The sequence below is a fragment of the Macrotis lagotis genome, chromosome X (assembly GCF_037893015.1).
Source record: "Macrotis lagotis isolate mMagLag1 chromosome X, bilby.v1.9.chrom.fasta, whole genome shotgun sequence".
NCBI classification, from domain to species: domain Eukaryota; kingdom Metazoa; phylum Chordata; class Mammalia; order Peramelemorphia; family Peramelidae; genus Macrotis; species Macrotis lagotis.
The window spans coordinates 62089066-62108065 of NC_133666.1; the positions used below are offsets into that span (position 1 = coordinate 62089066).

A 19000-nucleotide genomic window follows, 5' to 3' on the forward strand; every position below is an offset into this window, starting at 1 on the left:
AGGAACACTCCATTTATTTCTATGCTGTATAGTGTTTTTAATTGGAATTGGTGCTATATTTTATCAAAAGCTTTTTCAACATCTATTGAGATAATTGTATGACTTTTATGAGGCCTGTTATTGAAATGGTCCATTATGCTGACAGTTTTCCTAATACTAAACTAACTCTGAACTCCTGGTATAAATCCTCCTTGATTATAGTACATTATTCCAGTGATAACATACTATAATTGCTTTGTTAATATTTTATTTAAAATTTTTGCATTCATATTCATTAGAGAAATTGGTCTATAATTTTCTTTCTGTTTTTACTCTTCCTTTTTTCGATATTAGCACCATATTGGTGTCACAGAAGGAAGCATATCATACTCCTTTACTAGTTTTATTATAAGCCAAAACCTAGAAAAATCATTCTAAATATGGTAGCTATGTATGCTTCTTTAACTTCTATTTTTCCTTGAACAAAAGTGGGCACTTGGCTCTGTAATCCTTCTGGTTTCATCTCATTTCTATTCTTATTTTCCCTTTTATAAACCAGAAACATTTAGTGATGTTGAAAATATAATTTTTGAAGGTTCTCATACTTAGGTAGCAATTTATTGATACTAATTTTAAAAGTTTGAATTGTTGTAAATTCTTTTTTAAAAATTTTTTTGCAAGGCAATGGCGTTAAGTGACTTGCCCAAGGTCACACAGCTAAGGTACTTATTACAAGGCTGAGGCTGAATTTGAACTCAGGTCCTCCTGATTCTAGGGCTGGTGCTATGTCACCTAGATGCCCCTTGAATCATTGTAAATTCTTAGCTTTTGGTTGAGGGATTTGCTATTGTTCACAAACTTCCCTTAAATATATATATATATATATATATATATATATATATATATATATATATATATATATATCTGAAAACTTTTAAAATGCTTATTTTTGCTTGGGAGATGATTATAATTTTAGGCCCACATTTCTTATTTTTCTGTATGTGTATTTCAATGTCAACCATCCTTAGTCTTGTGAAATTGACCGTGATAAACTGGAAGTCTTATCTCTTAACCTTTCTGGCCTCTAACATGAGTTCATTTCTTTTAGTAAAATTCTCATGGATTTCCCCTTAGGTGTGATACAGCTTCTTGGTTTGGTTCCTGGCAGAGGAAGCTGTCTTTCCTCAATGTGTCCTCAACTCCAAATGTGGACATTATCATCATCTATTTTGGGGAAGCTACTAGAGTGCCAATTAGAAGTATAAAATTCCTCTTCTAATAAAAGAAGTAAGAGGTACTCTTCCACATCTTAACAATGCATCTACTCCAAATTATTTTCTCTCAGGACTATGTAACGTCACTTTTCCTCTGGTCTGTCAGACAATAAAATGAAATTTGGATTGTTTGTTTATATAAAACCTACAGACTATGACCAAAACCCCCAAAACAGTACAAATAAAGCTACAGTGTAGCATGACTACATTTCATTCAATGGTTATTGAAGACTTTCAAAAAGCTGGAGGACTTTTGACACTTAGTCTGAAACATTTAATTAATTGATTCAACAGATATACCTTGGCCTTGCACACATGGAGTTTACACCTGTCCCTGATTAACAGAAGTGCAGTCATCTGACCATGGTATCAAGATATAGCATCTTGGTTACTTTAAATGAGGAGGGGAAGATTGACTCAATCAATCTTGAGCCCCACCCCTACACACAGAACACATATAGTCCAGCTCTAACACTTAACAGTTATGTGAGTAATTCATTAGCAATTTTCTAGTTTCTTAATCTATATAAGGGAATAATAATAGAGTTGTTCAGTTGTGTCCAACTCTTCATGACCCTATTTAAGAGGTTTTCTTGACACATACTAGAGTGGTCTGCCATTTCTATCTGTAGAGGATTGAGTAGAGAGAATGACTTGTCCAGGGACACACAGCTAACGTGTGTCCGAGGCTGGATTTAAACTCAGGTTTTCTTGACTTCAGGCCCAGTGCTGTATCCACTGAGGTACCTGACTGCTTCCAATAATATCTGTAACCCCTTACTTTTAGGAGCAAAAGGACTTTGGCATATACAATACTTTGCATATCTGAAAGTGCCAGAGAAATGTCCATTTCTATTATAAAAATAAACTTTTTCTTACAGTGTGCATGCTATATATGAATAGAGTATATTTAAATATTTCAAAGACTTATCATTTCCGTGTGTACTCTCTATTGGCACAGCTTATAAGCCTTCCACACCTAACCAGAAAATTCATTAGTGATCCCTCCTATGGTAAAGAGCCTCTCTGAAAGTAGCTAGATTAGCCCATAGATAAATACTGAAAGATAAAAGGACTGACTGTGTGGTTGGGCCTTCCAGAGAAGACAGGAATACTCCAACTCTACAAGGAGTCATCTTATATAGCCCAAGGACAACACAAAGGAACTCTTATTCTGAGAACGATACTAACGATACTAATAATATAAACAAATGTTGAGACCATATTCTTAATCATGACCTACTCCTTATTTGGCGTTGTACCATCAAGGGTAAATATGTTATTTGTTTTTTTTTGTAATGGTTAAGTTCAAATTCAAGATATTGTTTAAGTGTTTTTATTAGAATGAACTTGTGCTTTTTAAATATACTTCTTATAATATTCCCATTATCCTGTTGTTTGTTTCCTTTAAAACATAACATATTATTAGTTGATCTGTGATGGCAAAAAGAACATCAGGGTTAATTACAAGGAAAAATGTTAGAGCTCAGGGGAAAATAAGATACCAAAGTCAGCAGGTGTTCTTTGCCTCAGCTTAGCATCTCTTGAGGAGCAATTAACTTTGGCAGGGCAACTAAACTCAAATGAAAGTAAATTTAATTTTTAATACATTAAGAACCATAATAAATAAAGAAGTTATAACATGCTGTCATGGGCCTTCCAATTACTCTGATAACATTTCTTTACTTTGAAAGCAAAGTAGGAAGTTTACAAAATATTGAGGTGGCAGTGTGAAATGCTTTTCTGTCTCTTAAACAGTTAACATAGAGTCAGAATAATGATTGTTCCTATCTAAAAGGTCACAGATTAAAGAAAATATTGTTACCTTGAATGTGTTTCCATACAGAAGTAATCTATGTTCACATACTTCAACATACTCAGAGTTTCCCAATTCAATTCTCAATGTTGACTTTTGTCTCTCATAGAAGTTTTGATGCATTAATTTTTTTTTAGGTTTTTGCAAGGCAAACAGGGTTTAAGTGGCTTGCCCAAGGCCACAAAGCTAGGTAATTATTAAGTGTCTGAGACCGGGTTTGAACCCAGGTACTCCTGACTCCAGGGCTGGTGCTTTGTCCACTACGCCACCTAGACACCCCTGATGCATTAATTTTAATATGATTAATTTAATAGCAAAATATACATTTTTTTTGTTCAGGCACTGATAATGAAATTAAGAAAAAAACTGAGATAGATGTATGTGTGTGTATCTGCGTGTATGTGATGAGTGGGGGAATGGCAAAGTCATCTCTCACTTTGGGTCTTAATTATCTATATCAGCAAGGCAGCCAGGTGGCACAGTGAATAGAGCACAGGCCTTGGAATCAGGAAGACCCGAGTTCAAATCCAGCCTTAGGCACTTACTACCTAGGGACCTTGGGCAAGTCACTTAACACTGATTGCCTTATGTCCAGGGCCATTTCCAGTCCTGATTCAAATCTGGTCACTGCACCCTGATGGCTCTGGAGGAGAAAGTGAGGCTGGGGACTTCTCACAGCCCCCCTTGACTCAAATCCAATTCATGTGCTTGATCTTGCAAGAACTAAAAAGAAACATAAGAGGACAGAGGGAAGGTTTTTGCTTCCAACTGCAGTCAAATACTGGATACTATCATACCTTTTGAGACAAAAGGGATAAATAGAAGGCATATACATAAAACATATCCATCTTGTAATTCCATATTGTTAATTTAGAGTATATGTCCTGCTCAAGCAAAAATAAATCCAAGGTAATAGAACAAACTTGTTTTTATTAAAGATAAGTAAGCTGACTGTGGGAAAGAACCAATAAACAATACTTCTAGAAAACCTATTCAATAATTCAAATCAATTTGACTTAATAATCTTCCTCTGTAAAGTTTAATAATGACAAAGAAGGATTTCTCACCAAAAGCAGTCCAAATGCTATCTACAAACAAAAACAGGTCACATAAATGAAGCTGAAAAATAGCATTCCACCAGCATTGTGGTCTTCTCTTTTTATATGTGAAGCATATAACTTTGGAATCCATCTTGAAAATTTTAGATGGTACAATATGAAGTGACTCCTTTTCATATTCATGCAGGAATCTTACTCTCATTCTGTGTCTATAGATATTATTTGAAAACTGTACACTAAAATCTATCAAGCAACTTTCTAAGTCTCACTGTTTTCACTTATAAGATGGGGATATTAATATTATTAGTATCTACAATAAATGAGAGGACTGATATGAGGTTCAAATGAAGTCATTTATGTAAAGTTCTTTGCAAATGTTAGATGGTAAATAGTTCTCTAGAGCCATCACCAGTTGTCTTGACACTGTCTTACTATGCTTGCTCAGGATGATTTTGGAGGACAGAGTGAGGCAGATGTCATCATGCAATTCTACCTCACTTGAATTCAATTTTTGTATGCAACAAAAGACATCACTCATAACCATTCCTCAAAGTCCTGTGGCAGCAATTGATGAAGCAGCAGGTGTAGATATACTGGAAGCTGTAGTCACAACCTTCCACAAAGGTGGCCCAGATGCCTAGACCAAAGGGCAGTTTCCCCACTAAAAGTAACAGTGGGATTTGGCTGCCCCCTGGGTGACTTAGCAGCCCTTTCAAGGATCTCACTGTTTACCTTCTGATGCGAGGGAGGGGCTAGAAAAGATATCCTAAAAAGTGTCAGTTTACCCAACTCTGAACTTATTGCTGCAACAGACTGGGGGATCTCACAGTGCAGTTGAGACACACAAAAAAATCTACAAAAACTTCTTCAAAAAGATTCCATTCACCATTGGTACATGGAACGTGCACATACTCTTAGACAACACAAGATCCAATAGGCCTGTGAGTGATTAATCAACGAAGCTCTTCCACGTCCCCTAGTATACCCTGAACAAAAATGTAAAACAAGTCAGGGGCATGGTGACCTTGTAGTAAAACTCTTGTATAATTGGGAACCTAGCCAGTCCCTGATAAGGAAAGGAGCATTTACTGAGAATGTGGCAATCCTGTAAATGCACCCCTTGCCCCAATTATATGGAGAAGAAACATCCCTCCTGAAACTTGGACAGTTTCAGGATGGATCTTTTGAGTCCAGAGTCATGTAGATACTTGGGCTCCCTGCCTTCTTTGTTTAGAATCCTATAATTATACAAGTTTTGCTTTGACCCCTTTGGAATCTCACCCATGGAGAGGATGCTCTGCTTGGGACACTTTTTTTTTTTAGATTTTTTCAAGGCAATGGTGTTAAGTGGCTTGCCCAACGCCACCTAGCCGCCCTTGGGACACTTCTGATTCAGATTATGAAAGGGGTTGAAAATCGGGATTCTGCAGCCTGAGGTATCTTCCATGAGTTGGAGTTTCCCAGATCCTGCTTGTTTGATTGTCTGATTGGTAACTTGATCTTTGATAAAACTTTCTGTGTTTTTGACTATCTCTGATAATGCTTCCTATCTCTTTCATTCTCTTAATTTGATTTGTTATACTTATAATACTATTAGAAATCATTAGTTATTGTTGCAAGCTTCCTTTGACTTTACCTTTGTTATAATAACAATAATTCACTTATTTTTCCTCATTTGGAGCCTGTCTTGCCGTAGGTGTGATTACAAATTAAAACCATCAATCAAGCAACCTGAAAGACAACAGCTCTTGTTACAAGAGAACCCAGCAGGTATCACATTCAAGTAGCAGTCTTTAGTGAAACAAGACTGGTAAATGCAGGCCAACTTGCTGAAGTTGGAACTGGATACATATTGTTCTGGAGTGACCACAATGAAGTGGAATGCCAATGAAGCTGGGGTAGGTTTTGCAATCAAAAGTAATCAAGTGGTGGCTAGGTGGCATAATGGATAAAGCACTGGCCTTGGAGTAAGGAGTACCTGGGTTCAAATCTGGCCTCAGACACTTTTTTTTCTGTAGGTTTTTCTTTTTTATTACATAAGCAATAAACTTTCAACATATACATTTTTAGATATAACAACGGAATAAATTCTATCCATGCTCAGAGAAAATGTTATCGATAAATAAATTCCCTTTGAGTATTCTTGAGACTTTTTCATGAGAACTGTAGTTAAAACTTTCAAACTGAATGCTGCAATTTAAAAGCAACTGTTAACTGTAAAAAAGTTGCAGCATTCCACTACTGAAAAATAAAGTTATTTATCAAGAAAGTTACAGTATTAGTTCCAACTCCTTATTAACTCCTGACAAAGAGATATTGTCAAGCAGAAATCCTCTTATAATATTCATTCCCAGCTGTCACATTCGCAGGTTAGATTTCAGTAGCGAAGTCCATATGATGCTCCTGTATTTCTAGCACCTTACATAATTAAAACTTTTCTTTCCTTAGAAATTCTTCTCTGAATTTATTAGTGATAAATCCTCTCGAACCAGTAAAACGTAAACGCTGGTACTTAGCTTGAACATACAAACCCTTCAAAACTAGGCCTGATTTATAATGGGGCTGGAATCTGCCCTCTATCAAATTGCTCTTGTAAGATCTTCTAATAAATTTTCTGAAGTATGGTTTAATAAATCTTATAGGATTTTGGAATCCACCTGCATGAAATTTTGAAAAACTGTAGTTCTGATCATTCCTTCCTATAGCTCTGCCCATGTGAAAAATTCGTTCATCTTCATTCTGTAATCGTTCTTTTCTCCTTCTCTCAATATCATGTTGGAGATCATTGGGATCTTCTATTACTCTGAGCAAGGCCTGTCCTGGTTCACACTTCACAGTTCGTTCATTCTGCAGTTCTGCCAAAGACATATCAATTCTTCTGTGAATTTCTGGATCTGAATTCATTTTCATTTCTTTTATATCAGGAACGTGTGTATCTTGCATTTTTGAGAAAAGTTCTTGTAAAGTAAGCTCGGAAGATGGAAAATAATTTGCTTTAACTTGATGGATTATTGTGATGATTTCCTGTGTAAATTCTCCTGATGGTTTGTTTCTGACATTCTGTGTCGTGGCATCAAGATGTTCAAACACTGGATGGAAGTTTTCCTTTTTCCTGCTGTACTTATCTACTGTCTTCTTCATATCCACTTTAACTGTAAGCAATTTCTTCTTCAAATTGACATCTGAAGATTTCCCATCTGAACATCTATGACTTGTATCATAGTGGCTACTGGAAGAATCTTGCTCTTTTTTTAAAATCAACTTCTTTCTTTATTCTGTCCCTCAGTTTGTTATTAAAGAGTCTCATATCAATATCATTTTTATAAGGATTAGCACAGGCACTACAGGCCTTCTTAGGATATTTTAAATAACACCCTTCCCTTCCTCAGTCTCTCTCAGTCTTCCACTACTAGTAAAATAATCTAACTCTCTACTTAGAGAACCCTTTGGAGAACTATATTTTTTATCTTCTTCCTTGGAATATTTTTGTGTTCTTCCATTGGAAAAGGACTGTTCCTCATCTGAATGCTTATAATGTTTGTGTCGATAGCCATAAGATATCTTGGCTAACGAATTATCCTCTAGGTACTCCCGTTCTGTAGAACGATACATTTGGGTTTCAACACTCCTTTGTCCTTTCTTCTCTTGGTAAGATGGGAAAGAGTGTTCTGGCTTCCATTTAGGATTCCTGGATGGCTCCCTGTTTTCATATCTTTCCATGTCTTTAGTTCTTTTTGACGTATGTCCATATTCTCTGAAATCACCATCCTCAGGATACCTCTTCTGAAAAGAGCTCCTTGTCACAAGTTCTTCAGGACATCTATGAGGTGACTGATCATATTTGTCTTCCTGTATCCTCTGGTACCTTAGATCATCTTCATGCCACATTCCTTCAAATTTAAAAGAGTCTGCTGATCTATGAAAAGGCTTTACTTCTTTTCCAATTCCAGTAAATCTGGCATCATCAGGCAACCACCTTTCTTATACTTTTTGTGAAGAATAATGCCATTCATGCTCTTTGTAGGGTGGTACATCTGAATATTTGGGAGTATAATGAAATTTTCTACTACTATCGCTCCTTTCTGGTGAATATCCTCGATGAGACTTATAACTGTAAGTATTTTCTAAAGAATTCCTCCTTTCACTTGGGGAAGGTGACCTGTGATCATAAATTCTGTGTACACTTCCATGAGAAATCCGTGGATCATTTTGTTCATATTTCTCACCATACATTCTCCAAGGCATGTTCCTTTTGGGATCCTTTCTGAACCCCTTGTATTCATAGTCATAAGTGCCATGGGAATATCTTTGTCTATAGTATTCAGGATTCCTAAATTCTGGTGATAAAGACCTCTGTTTCCACTTGGTGATCTGGTCCGTGATCTTGTCATCTTTTGACATGTGTACCAAGATCCACTTTTTAAATTGGCGGGCTCGAAGCTGGTTAACTCCCCCAGGGAGAAGGACATGCTGCCCACGCTGTAGTGCAAAAGGCTTCCCGTCCTGGGGCACTCCGGCTCCCAGGGCTCCTGCAGCCACAGACTCGCTCCACCTGGACGTGGTCTCCTTCCCTGGGGGCACGTGCCTCAGACACTTAATAATTACCTAGCTGTGTGGTCTTGGGCAAGCCACTTAACCCCATTTGCCTTGCAAAAACAAAAAAAACACCTAAAAAAAACTAATCTAATCAGCATTCTTGCATGCCTACCAAAAGGAGTGAATGACAGGTTCATGAGAATGAGATTGCCACTTCCAGGAAAATGCTATGCCATCATCATGCCTAAGTACCTAGCATGATGAACACTGATGAAGTTAAAGAAAAAATTTATGATGACCTGAAGACTTATCATCAATGTACCAAAAGAACACAAACATAATTCTGAGTGATTTTAATATTAGAGTAGGCTCAAATTACTAGACATGGCAGGGAGTCATTGGGAGGAATGGAGCTGGAAACAGCAATAGCAATGGTCACCTAGTACTAAAGGACTCTTGCACATCTCATGACCTTCTCATCACATACACTGTCTTCCATTTACTTAAATGCTTTAAATTACTTTAAATAAAACTTCTTGGATGCACCCTTGTAGTAAACATTGGCATCTATTAGTTCATAAGGAGAACATACAGAAAGGAGGTGAAAGGGACAAAGGCAATGTGTGGGGCAGAGTGCTGGACTGACCACCGACTAATCTTCTCTAGGCTAATATTCACATTCAACCAAAGCAGTGGTCCCAAGGCAAAATGAATATTAGAAGAATTAATGTCAAGAGATCAGAGTGTCTCTCTGAGTGGGAACAGTTTATTGCTAACTTGGAGGGAAAACTGAGCCAGCACACAGCTGGCAGCAGTGGAGCAGAAAAGGCATGGGCAACTTTCAGAGATTTGGTGTACAGAACTATATTTGCTCATTTGGGCCAGAACACTAGAAAACAAGGAGACTGGTTTGATAAAAATGATTGGGAAATATAGAACCTGCAAAATGAAAAACGAGAACTCCACAGGGTTTACCATCAGGATAGGTCATTTCTAAGAAGACAGTATTTAATTCTATCAAAAGTAAAGTACATTAATAATTACCTAGCCGTGTGGCCTTGGGCAAGCCACTTAACCCCATTGCCTTGCAAAATCTAAAAAAAAAAAAAAGTAAAGTACAAGCAAAGCTTAGATAGATGCAGGACTCTTGGCCCAGTAACAAATCAGATGAAACTCAATTTTATGCAGACAGTAACAAACTAAAATACTTTTATGATGCCTGAAGGCTATTTATGGGCCAAAGACATGGTGCATCTCAACTACACAGTGCTGATGCATCCATGTTGATTAATGATAGGGATATGATCCTAGAGAGATAGGCTGAACACTTCCATAGTGTTCTTAACACACCATCGTCAATCAATGCAGAAGTCACTGATGATTTACCTCAAGTTGAAGTCAATCAGTCCCTAACTGAAGTTCCAAATGAAGAAGAGGTTTTGAATGCCATTAGGCTCCTTTCAAGTGGTGAAGCACCTGGTGCTGATTCTATTCCAGCTGGGATCTACAAGGTGGGGGATCCATTGCTCATCCAAAAACTGCCTGAAAATTTTCAAGTTATATGGCATGAAGAGGTTATCACACAAGAATTCAAGGATGTCTCCACTGTCCATCTCTATAATGGTAAAAGGAATACATTGTCCTGTGACAATCACAGGGATATTTTTCTTTAAGTCAATGCTGGTAAGATTCTTTCCAGAGTCCTTCTCAATAGGCTGATCCTTTACCTGGAAGATGGTTAACTCCCTGAAAGCTACTGTGGTTTCAGAAAGGGTCGAGGAACAGCTGATATGGAGTTTGTTGCCTGACAACTCCAGGAAAAATATCACAACATTTGCATATCTGACCAAGACCTTTGAGACCATCAGTCAGGAGCATTTATGGAAAATTATGTCAAAATTTGGATGTCAAGAGCAATTCACCAGTATTATATGGCAATTTCATGACGATATGCTTGCCCTGGTTCTGAATAGTAGATGATGCTCTCAAGATTTCCCAGTTACCAATGGAATGAAACAAGGATGTATTCTCACTCCCATGATATTTCCAGTCATGATAACAAATGCCTTCACTGAGGATGAACATGGTCTCAAGAGCAGCTACCACACTGATGGCAAATTCTTCAACTTGAAAAAGCTACAAGCCAAGAACAAATTAGAGGGAAGACCATCTGTTTTCAGATGATTGTGCACTCAGTGCAGCCTCTGAGGCTGAGATGCAACAAAGTAGGGATTGATGCTCTGCTGCTTGTACTAATTTTAGTCTAACAATGAACATCAAGAAAACAGGTGCTCCATCAGCCAGCACCACACCATTCATATGTGGAACCATCAGTTACAGCAAATGGAAAAGGTTTGAGCACTGTGGACAAGTTCACTTACTGTATAAGAAAATGAAATTCTTATAAGAGTAAGTTCTCTCAAGCCTGTATGAGAACATGTCCTTCCCCCCTGGAACATGTCCTATGTGATTTGACCGCATTCTTAGAGTCCCAGGAACTAGCCATTCCTTGGAACATAAACAGTACTGAAAAGAACTGGCTATTCTCACAGTGCTGACCTTAGTTATGTTGTGTCTTGTGGCCCCATATGACATCTTCCTAACATCATAACACTTACTGACTTCCTACGTTCATGATAAGAACTCTGGGATCCGTTCCAATTGAATTTGGCAATAAATCTTTGTTCTTCCCTAATAAATATCCTGAGACTCCAACCATTCATTATGAAGAAGAAGCAGAAGCAGAAGCAGAAGCAGAAGAAGCAGAAGAAGCAGAAGCAGAAGCAGAAGAAGAAGAAGAAGAAGAAGAAGAAGAAGAAGAAGAAGAAGAAGAAGAAGAAGAAGAAGAAGAAGAAGAAGAAGAAGAAGCAGAAGAAGAAGCAGAAGCAGAAGAAAGGGAATCCCACCCATGGAGAAGACATTCTGCCTGTGGCTCGCACATTCAGGACTCATGGCTGTTGAACCAGAATTTTCCAGCCAAAGGCGATTAAGAGTTGGTGCTCCCCCTAATTGGTGATGTTTTCTTTATCTTTCTCTTTCTCTTTCTCTTCTACTTTTGTTATAGTATTAATAATCCTTTCTCATATATATATATATATATTATTTGCTGCATTGAATATTATTGTAAGCAATCTATTCCTTGCATTATTAAAATACTTTCATTTTCACCTGCATGAGAGTGTCATTTACAGGAATAAATCCAAACCTCATTAAAATCACAATACATTAATTGGCATCAGGAGCAGGATTCCTTGTGTAAATGCCTCTATTTAAGAAAAACAGCAGAGATCCCATCCCTGTTGAAGTATGGGGATGGGAAGACCCTCCCTTTTCTACTTTAGCAAAGGTCTGGGCTCAAAATATGGTTTGGTGTGAAGATTGGGGAAGCCCCATAGGGATGGAAAGCCTCCCCAAATTCCTGAGTGCTTAAGTAAAATTACCATAGAAAAGGGAAAGGAGATGAATGGTATTTGCAGGAGGGGATGGGCTCTTTTAAATGTATATGGAAAGGTAAGTCAAGCTTTGGATAAGAAAGTGGGAGATAAAGGAAAAGTTTCTGCCTTGAATGTGGAGCCTACTGCTCCATCCCCCCCCCTTCTTCCCACCTTGTATCCCTCATCAGAACATCTTAAAGGAGAATAATAAACAGGGACCAAACCCCAGTAAGGGAGATCAGACAGAAGAATTATCGGTCTCTCATAAGATTAATTAATTGTAAATTGGAAAAATGGATAAACAACTGTTACTAAAGTTTGTTTGCTTCTTTGTTTTGTTTTGATTTGAAATTGGGGGGAGACCTCTTTGATGGATGGCAATCCTAGTATATTTAGAAATGGAATGTCTGTTAAAATTACAGGCTTGGGAGGAAAAGAAATTTAGGTAAAACAAGTTAAAATAATGATGAAGGTAGGTCAATTTCCCAAAAAAGGAGTAACTCGGTGATGACTGTTCCCTTTCTCCCAGAGTACATATTAGTACATTTTAAGTGGGATGACTCTCAATTTACCTGATGAGAAATTATTCTTGAAAAAAGTACAAAGACCATTACAATCTGTAAAATTTTAAGTATACAATGGAATTAGGGACAAAGAAAAATCTTGCCCAAGAACTTGTAAATAGAACTATGCCTATTTAGCTGCAAAAGTAAGGTTTTAAATAAATCATTGCATCTGGTCATAAACAATATGTGTTAAAATAAAAGAAGAAGAAAGGAGGGGTGAATAAAGTCTGAAATATGCTTAAGTAGTATGTTAAGAGAAAATGCAAGTTGTGCAGTCTGAACACTGGATTTAAGGACCTGTGAAGAGAATAGTGAAAGGGGGTGCAAAGAAAAATAAGGAGGCATAGAGAAGGTTAGTTTCTTTTTAATTTATGGAAGCTAAAGCATGTAGAATGAAGGTATGAGCAAGTTTGACTTTGTATAAATAAGATATTGGTTTTGGAAGTTTTGAAAATTGATTTTAAATCAATGTAAAGTAGGAAAGAACATAGAGAGCTATGAATCAACTAATAAGTTATGGAATTTCTTCTGGGATTGGCATCCCAGATTTGTACTAAATTGAGATGTGTTCTTAAAAGTGATTGGAGCAATTTAAAAAAAAAATTTAATAGACTGCTACCTGTGGGAGAGAACTATGCTCCTTTTGAACAATTGCTAGCTGCATATTGGACATTAGTAGAAACTGAACAGTTCCCTTTATATCATGAAGTCCTGTTAAGGCCCCGAATAACTATTATGAGCTGGATAAATGAGACTCTGATCTCTCATAAGATAGGACATGCACAGAAGTCCAGTATAATTAAATGGAAATGGTACATACAGAACAGAACTAAAACAGGAGAATCTGGCATTTCTCCCCTGCCTGAGAAAGTATCTGAATTAACCTCAGTGCAGTCTCCACTGACCACTCCCCCTCAGAAGGCAGTTTCACCAGTCAAATGGAATCAAGGATATGATGCCTTGAGTCCCAAATAAAAGAAAAACACTTGGTTTACTGGATGGCTCTGCTAGATATTTAAGACAAATTAGGTATTGGAAGGCTGTAATAAATAATATTTTAGAAAGAACAGGAAAGCAGTCAGTGGACAAAACTGATGGCTGTATGTCAAGCATTGAAACAAGAGAAGGGGAGACAATGTCATATTGATTTTACAACCACTTAGATGACCATGTGACATGGAAAAAAAATTGGGATTTTTATGGGAAACAAGTTTGACTTATGAAAATGTGGAAAGAGAAATGTATTTGGGTCCAGTATGCTAATGTGTCTGTGTTTCATGTAGATGCCCATGTGAAAGCTAATTCGGTGGAATGTGAATATAATGCCCAAGCTGATGAACTCTCAAAAGTAGAAGCAAAATCCCTGCAAATGATGCCCCTGAAGAATAGGGATGATTTGATGCTAGGAAAATGGATTCATATCACTGCAGGACATCTTGGTGCTCTTGCATCTTACAGGTGGGCACTGGCTAGAGGAATTAATATTCCCTTAGATATTTTTAAACAGATAACTCAGGACTGCCCCCAATGCCAGCTCTTCAGTCAGCGCTCCATACCTCAAACTGTAACTGGAGAATTGGCTAGAGGCACTTTGCCTGCCCAAATTTGGCAGATTGATTATATAGGCCCATTACCTCTAAATCAAGGGTGCCAATATGCTTGTACTTGTGTAGACACTTATTCAGGAATACTAATTGCTTGCCCATATAGACAGGCAACCCAAAATAATACTTGTAAGGCTATTGATATTATTTCTTTATACTATGGAACCCCTATACAAATTCAAAGTGACAATGGAACTCATTTTAAAGGAAAAGAAATTGATATTTACTGTGAATATAATAATATTGAATGGATATATCATATCCCTTACTATTCACAGGCGGCAGGCCTGTGATGAATGGCCTGTTAAAAGAAAGATTAAAGAAACTGGGGAATAATAACTTAAAGAAATGGAAGGAAATTTATTTGAAGCTTTGAGACAGTTAAATAATAGACCATTGGCTGATGGAGAAGGTACTCCATTGTCCAGAATGATGACTCCTAACTTACAAATAAGGAAAGCATCTAACACTCCTACCATACAATGGTGGAAATTTCATGATAATGCCAGGGAGCCTTGGAGGGCCTCACTTGGGTCTGCAGGTTATGATTTATATGTAGTACATGATGTGGAAATAAAACCTCAAGGCCAATTATCATATAATACAGGTACTGGGGTTAAACTACCTACTGGATATTATGGTCAGCTATTCTCTAGATCCAGATTGGCCAATAAGGCACAGGTACATGTAATGGGAGGAGTAATAGATAATGATTATAGAGGAAAAATTAAAGTTTGTTTGCATAATTCCCATGTGTCTGAAACCTACTCCTGTAAGACAAAAGAGAGGCTATGTCAGATGGTTATATTACCATACCTCATTGGACAATGGACAGGAAAAAACCCAATCCCCTGATAAGACTACTAGAAGGGATCAAGGATTTGGTAGCTCAGATGACATGCAATGGGTACCTGAGAAGATAATCCCAGGAACCAAAGAAGCTCCTAGGTCTGCTCTAATGCTTCCACTATAGTTAACGAACTACATGGATACAATATATATCATTGTAACCAGAGCCTCTACCTAATCAGCATCCTCCTTCAGTAGTACAAGTTCCTAAATCTTGTGTAAATGTATCTATTGCTCAACATAAAATTGTACTTTATTATAATATATCCTTCCCAACTTTATTGCCCTGTAATAGATTTAAAAGAGCTTGGTATGATACCCTACTTGGTGGAGCTGGAACAGGTTTGGGTATAGTAAATTCTATAGATCTTGAGAACTTGGCCAGCAGACTGTGCAGTGCTGAGCAGGATATATCTCAAGCTTTAACAATTAATGCTAATTGGTTGCCCACAACGATCCTGCCACACCAATGTACTCTAAAATGCCAAGGCTAATTCTTAAAAGTTTTTAATGATAGCATTCTAGTTAATATACAGGTGGATACCCAGATAAGTACCCTGTTTAATTGGACCAAATGTTCTTTGCAAAACATGTATTTAACACAAAAAGGGAATATTCAGAGGTTGTTACAAGAAGGAGATACCCATATCTGGGACGTGCTGCTCCCAAATATGATGAAATATTGGAAGCAAAACAAACCTGAACAAGCTCGATGGAGTTGGGTGTAGCGGGACTGTAGTATATTATCAAGTTCATATGTGGAAAATTATGTGTCAATTCCATGTGATTCCTTTTGTGTTACATGATTATTTTGCTTTGCCACATGTATATAGCAACTATGTAGATCAAGACAATGTAACTCATACTTTACAGGACTGTACTTCCACTAACCAAGGTATGGTGTGTGGGATGATGACCTGGCAGATGGATCCCTGCCTTCTCTCACACTCCTCTAACTTATGTGACTTAACTGTATATCCTATTTCTAACTTTTCAATGTTATATGAAGTATCTTCTCAATACATTTGTTTAACCTCTAATAATAGTACTGATTTAGCCTCTGTCTCACAGAAACCCCCTTTTTCTGGATGTCTTGCTAACATCTCTTTCCTACACTGGCAGGGTGATGATTTTTACTCTGCCCAAGTGGATGAAGTACATATCTCCACTGTTGGGGTGATGATTTGGTTTTGCTCTTCCCCTGATACAGATATTATTAAAATTTGCTCTGGCAGGGTGATGACTTTTACTTTTCCCCTGATACAGATGTTATTAAGAATTTGACTTGGGTACCCAAATTGTTACCTTTTCCCTATACTTCTTTATACTAAATATTTTAACAGTTTAGCTATTCCTATATTATTGTTAATGATTTTCTTCCTATTATTATGCATTTGTAATTGTTATAATCAGTTTACTCCCATAGACCCGTCCTCATACATTTCTCGTGACCTTAAGGCCAAATGTATAAGAAAATGAAATTCTTATGTGAGTAAGTTCTCTCGAGCTTGTATGAGACGTGTCCTTCCCTGCTGGAACGTGTCCTATGTGATTTGACCGCGTTCTTAAGAGTCCCAGGAACTAGCCATTCCTTGGAACATAAACAATACTGAAAAGAACTGGCTATTCTCACAGTGCTGACCTTAGTTATGTTCTGTGTTGCAGACCCATATGACATCTTCCTAACATCATAACACTTACTGACTTCCTACGTTCATAAGAACTCTGAGATCCTTTCCAATTGAATTTGGCAACAAACCTTTGTTCTTCCCTAATAAATATCCTGAGACTCCAATCATTCATTATGAAGAAGAAGAAGAAGCAGAAGAAAGGGAATCCCACCCATGGAGAAGACATTCTACCTGTGGCTCTCCCATTTGGGACTCATGGCTGTTGAACCAGAATTTTCGGCCAAAGGAGATTAAGAGTTGGCGCTCCCCCGAATTGGTGATGTTTTCTTCATCTTTCTCTTCTACTTTTGTTATAGTATTAATAATCCTTTCTCATATATATATATATATATATATATATATATAATATATATTATTTGCTGTATTGAATATTATTGTAAGCAATCTATTCCTTGCATTATTAAAATACTTTCATTTTCACCTGTGTAAGAGTGTCATTTACAGGAATGAATCCGAACTTCATTAAAATCACAATACACTTACCTTGGCAGTGTCCTTTCCAAGGAGATACAGCATTGTCAATGAGGTTGACACATGCATTGCCAGAGCTAGCTCAGTATTTGAGAGACTCTGATAGAAAGTGTGGGAGAGAAGAGGTAACAGACTGACTACCAGTCAGAATGTCTACAGAGCTGTTGTGCTAACCTCATTGCTATATGCCTATTAAACCTGTCTTCCAGTGCCAGGTCAGGATACAGAATTTCTTCCATTTAAATTGTCTTAGGAAGATTTGAAAGACCACCTAGCAGAATTACATATGAAATGTTGAGGTTCTTTCTAGAGCTAAATTCCCCAGCATTCCAACAGTACCAAAGAGAGTACAACTGCAATGGGCTGGACACAGTTAGAATGCCAGAAATACACTTACCAAAAAAACTATTTTATGGAGAACTCACACAGAACAAGGACTCATTAGGGGGTCAGAAGAAGCTATACTGGAACACCCTGAGAGCTTCATTGAAGATCTTTAGAATTGACTGTACAGCATGGGAGACAATGGCACAGGATCATCCAGCATTACAAAAACTCATCAGAGATGGAGCTGTACTCTGTGAGAAGGGCAGAATTGAAGCAGCTCAAAGTAAATGTGACATATGTAAATTTAGAGTACCCACCCTAGATGTTCATATGTACTATTTGTGACAAACCTGAGGTAGAGTATTCCAAGCTCGTATTAGGCTAATCAGTCATAGTTGCACACATTGTAATCTGTCTCAAACAAAGTGATGTCATTTTGGTCTTTTTCAATAAGGAAGGACAAGAACCAACCAACAAGGAAAGAAATTCTAGAAAAGTCCACCATCTTGCAAAGACTTTCATTTCAGTATGACAACAGGTTATGGCTGTTTTCAAAGGAACAACCTGTTTATGCAGAAAAGAGGTTTGCCATTAGTAAACTGGTTAAGTTGTGATAAATTATTTAGCCATGGTAACTCATGAAATGAAGAATGATGTGAAATGAGATTATATTTTATCCAATTCCATATGTCTTTATAATAACAAGGAGAAAACAGTAGAAAGGAAGAGAGTGAGAAGAATTTCTTATTTTAGAATATCTATAAATATTTATTTAACTAAAAGAACTTTAAATGTGAAACCTTTGGTCAACGATCAATAAACTAAGCAATTATTCAATTGATTCTATTGACCTTGACATCACAAAACAAAAACAAAAACAAAAACAAAAGGCATCAAGAAGTTGCAATTTAATGTAAGGATGGCTAGTAGCTTCTTTTTCAAGAAGAAAATAATATCGTTAACAACGCTGGTTCTACCACATGTCCTACGGTAACAAACATTTGATGGGACAGTTGATCATCACATATTTCAGTATATGCGATAAGCATTTACAAAGAGCACCCAAAAGAATCAGTTGTGCCTTATGTACCAAGACATTCAATGAAGTAGATAAAAAACCTCCAAGTTGAAACTACATATACCTCAATACTATGTGATTTCATTGTGAAGGTGGGAATGGCAACACAGTGAAAATACTGGTAAAGATGGCAAAGAATTATTAAAAGAAAGGGGCCCTTTAGTTTATTCAAAAATATCACACCAAGACATCATGAAGACTATCTTGAAGCTAAGAGTATAGAGATGTTCGACATAGTGAGCACTGAGTAAGAATACAGAAAATGAAAGTAATTATTTTAACCAACAGGAAACAACTGGTTACCACTGTGGGAGATG

The 19000-nt window shown here is 37.2% G+C and overlaps 1 protein-coding gene and 1 long non-coding RNA gene across 3 annotated transcripts in view; both read right to left on the minus strand.

Annotated features, from left to right (window-relative positions):
- Positions 1 to 19000, minus strand: part of LOC141497565 (uncharacterized) — a 317802-nt gene that overhangs the window by 266340 nt on the left and 32462 nt on the right. The window lies entirely within an intron of this gene.
- LOC141499808 (BCLAF1 and THRAP3 family member 3-like) lies at positions 919 to 8518 on the minus strand. Its single transcript, XM_074202552.1, is given in 4 exon segments — positions 919 to 7382; positions 7384 to 7496; positions 7499 to 8491; positions 8494 to 8518. Coding segments are annotated over 4 exon segments (1959 nt in total). The 3' UTR covers positions 919 to 6554.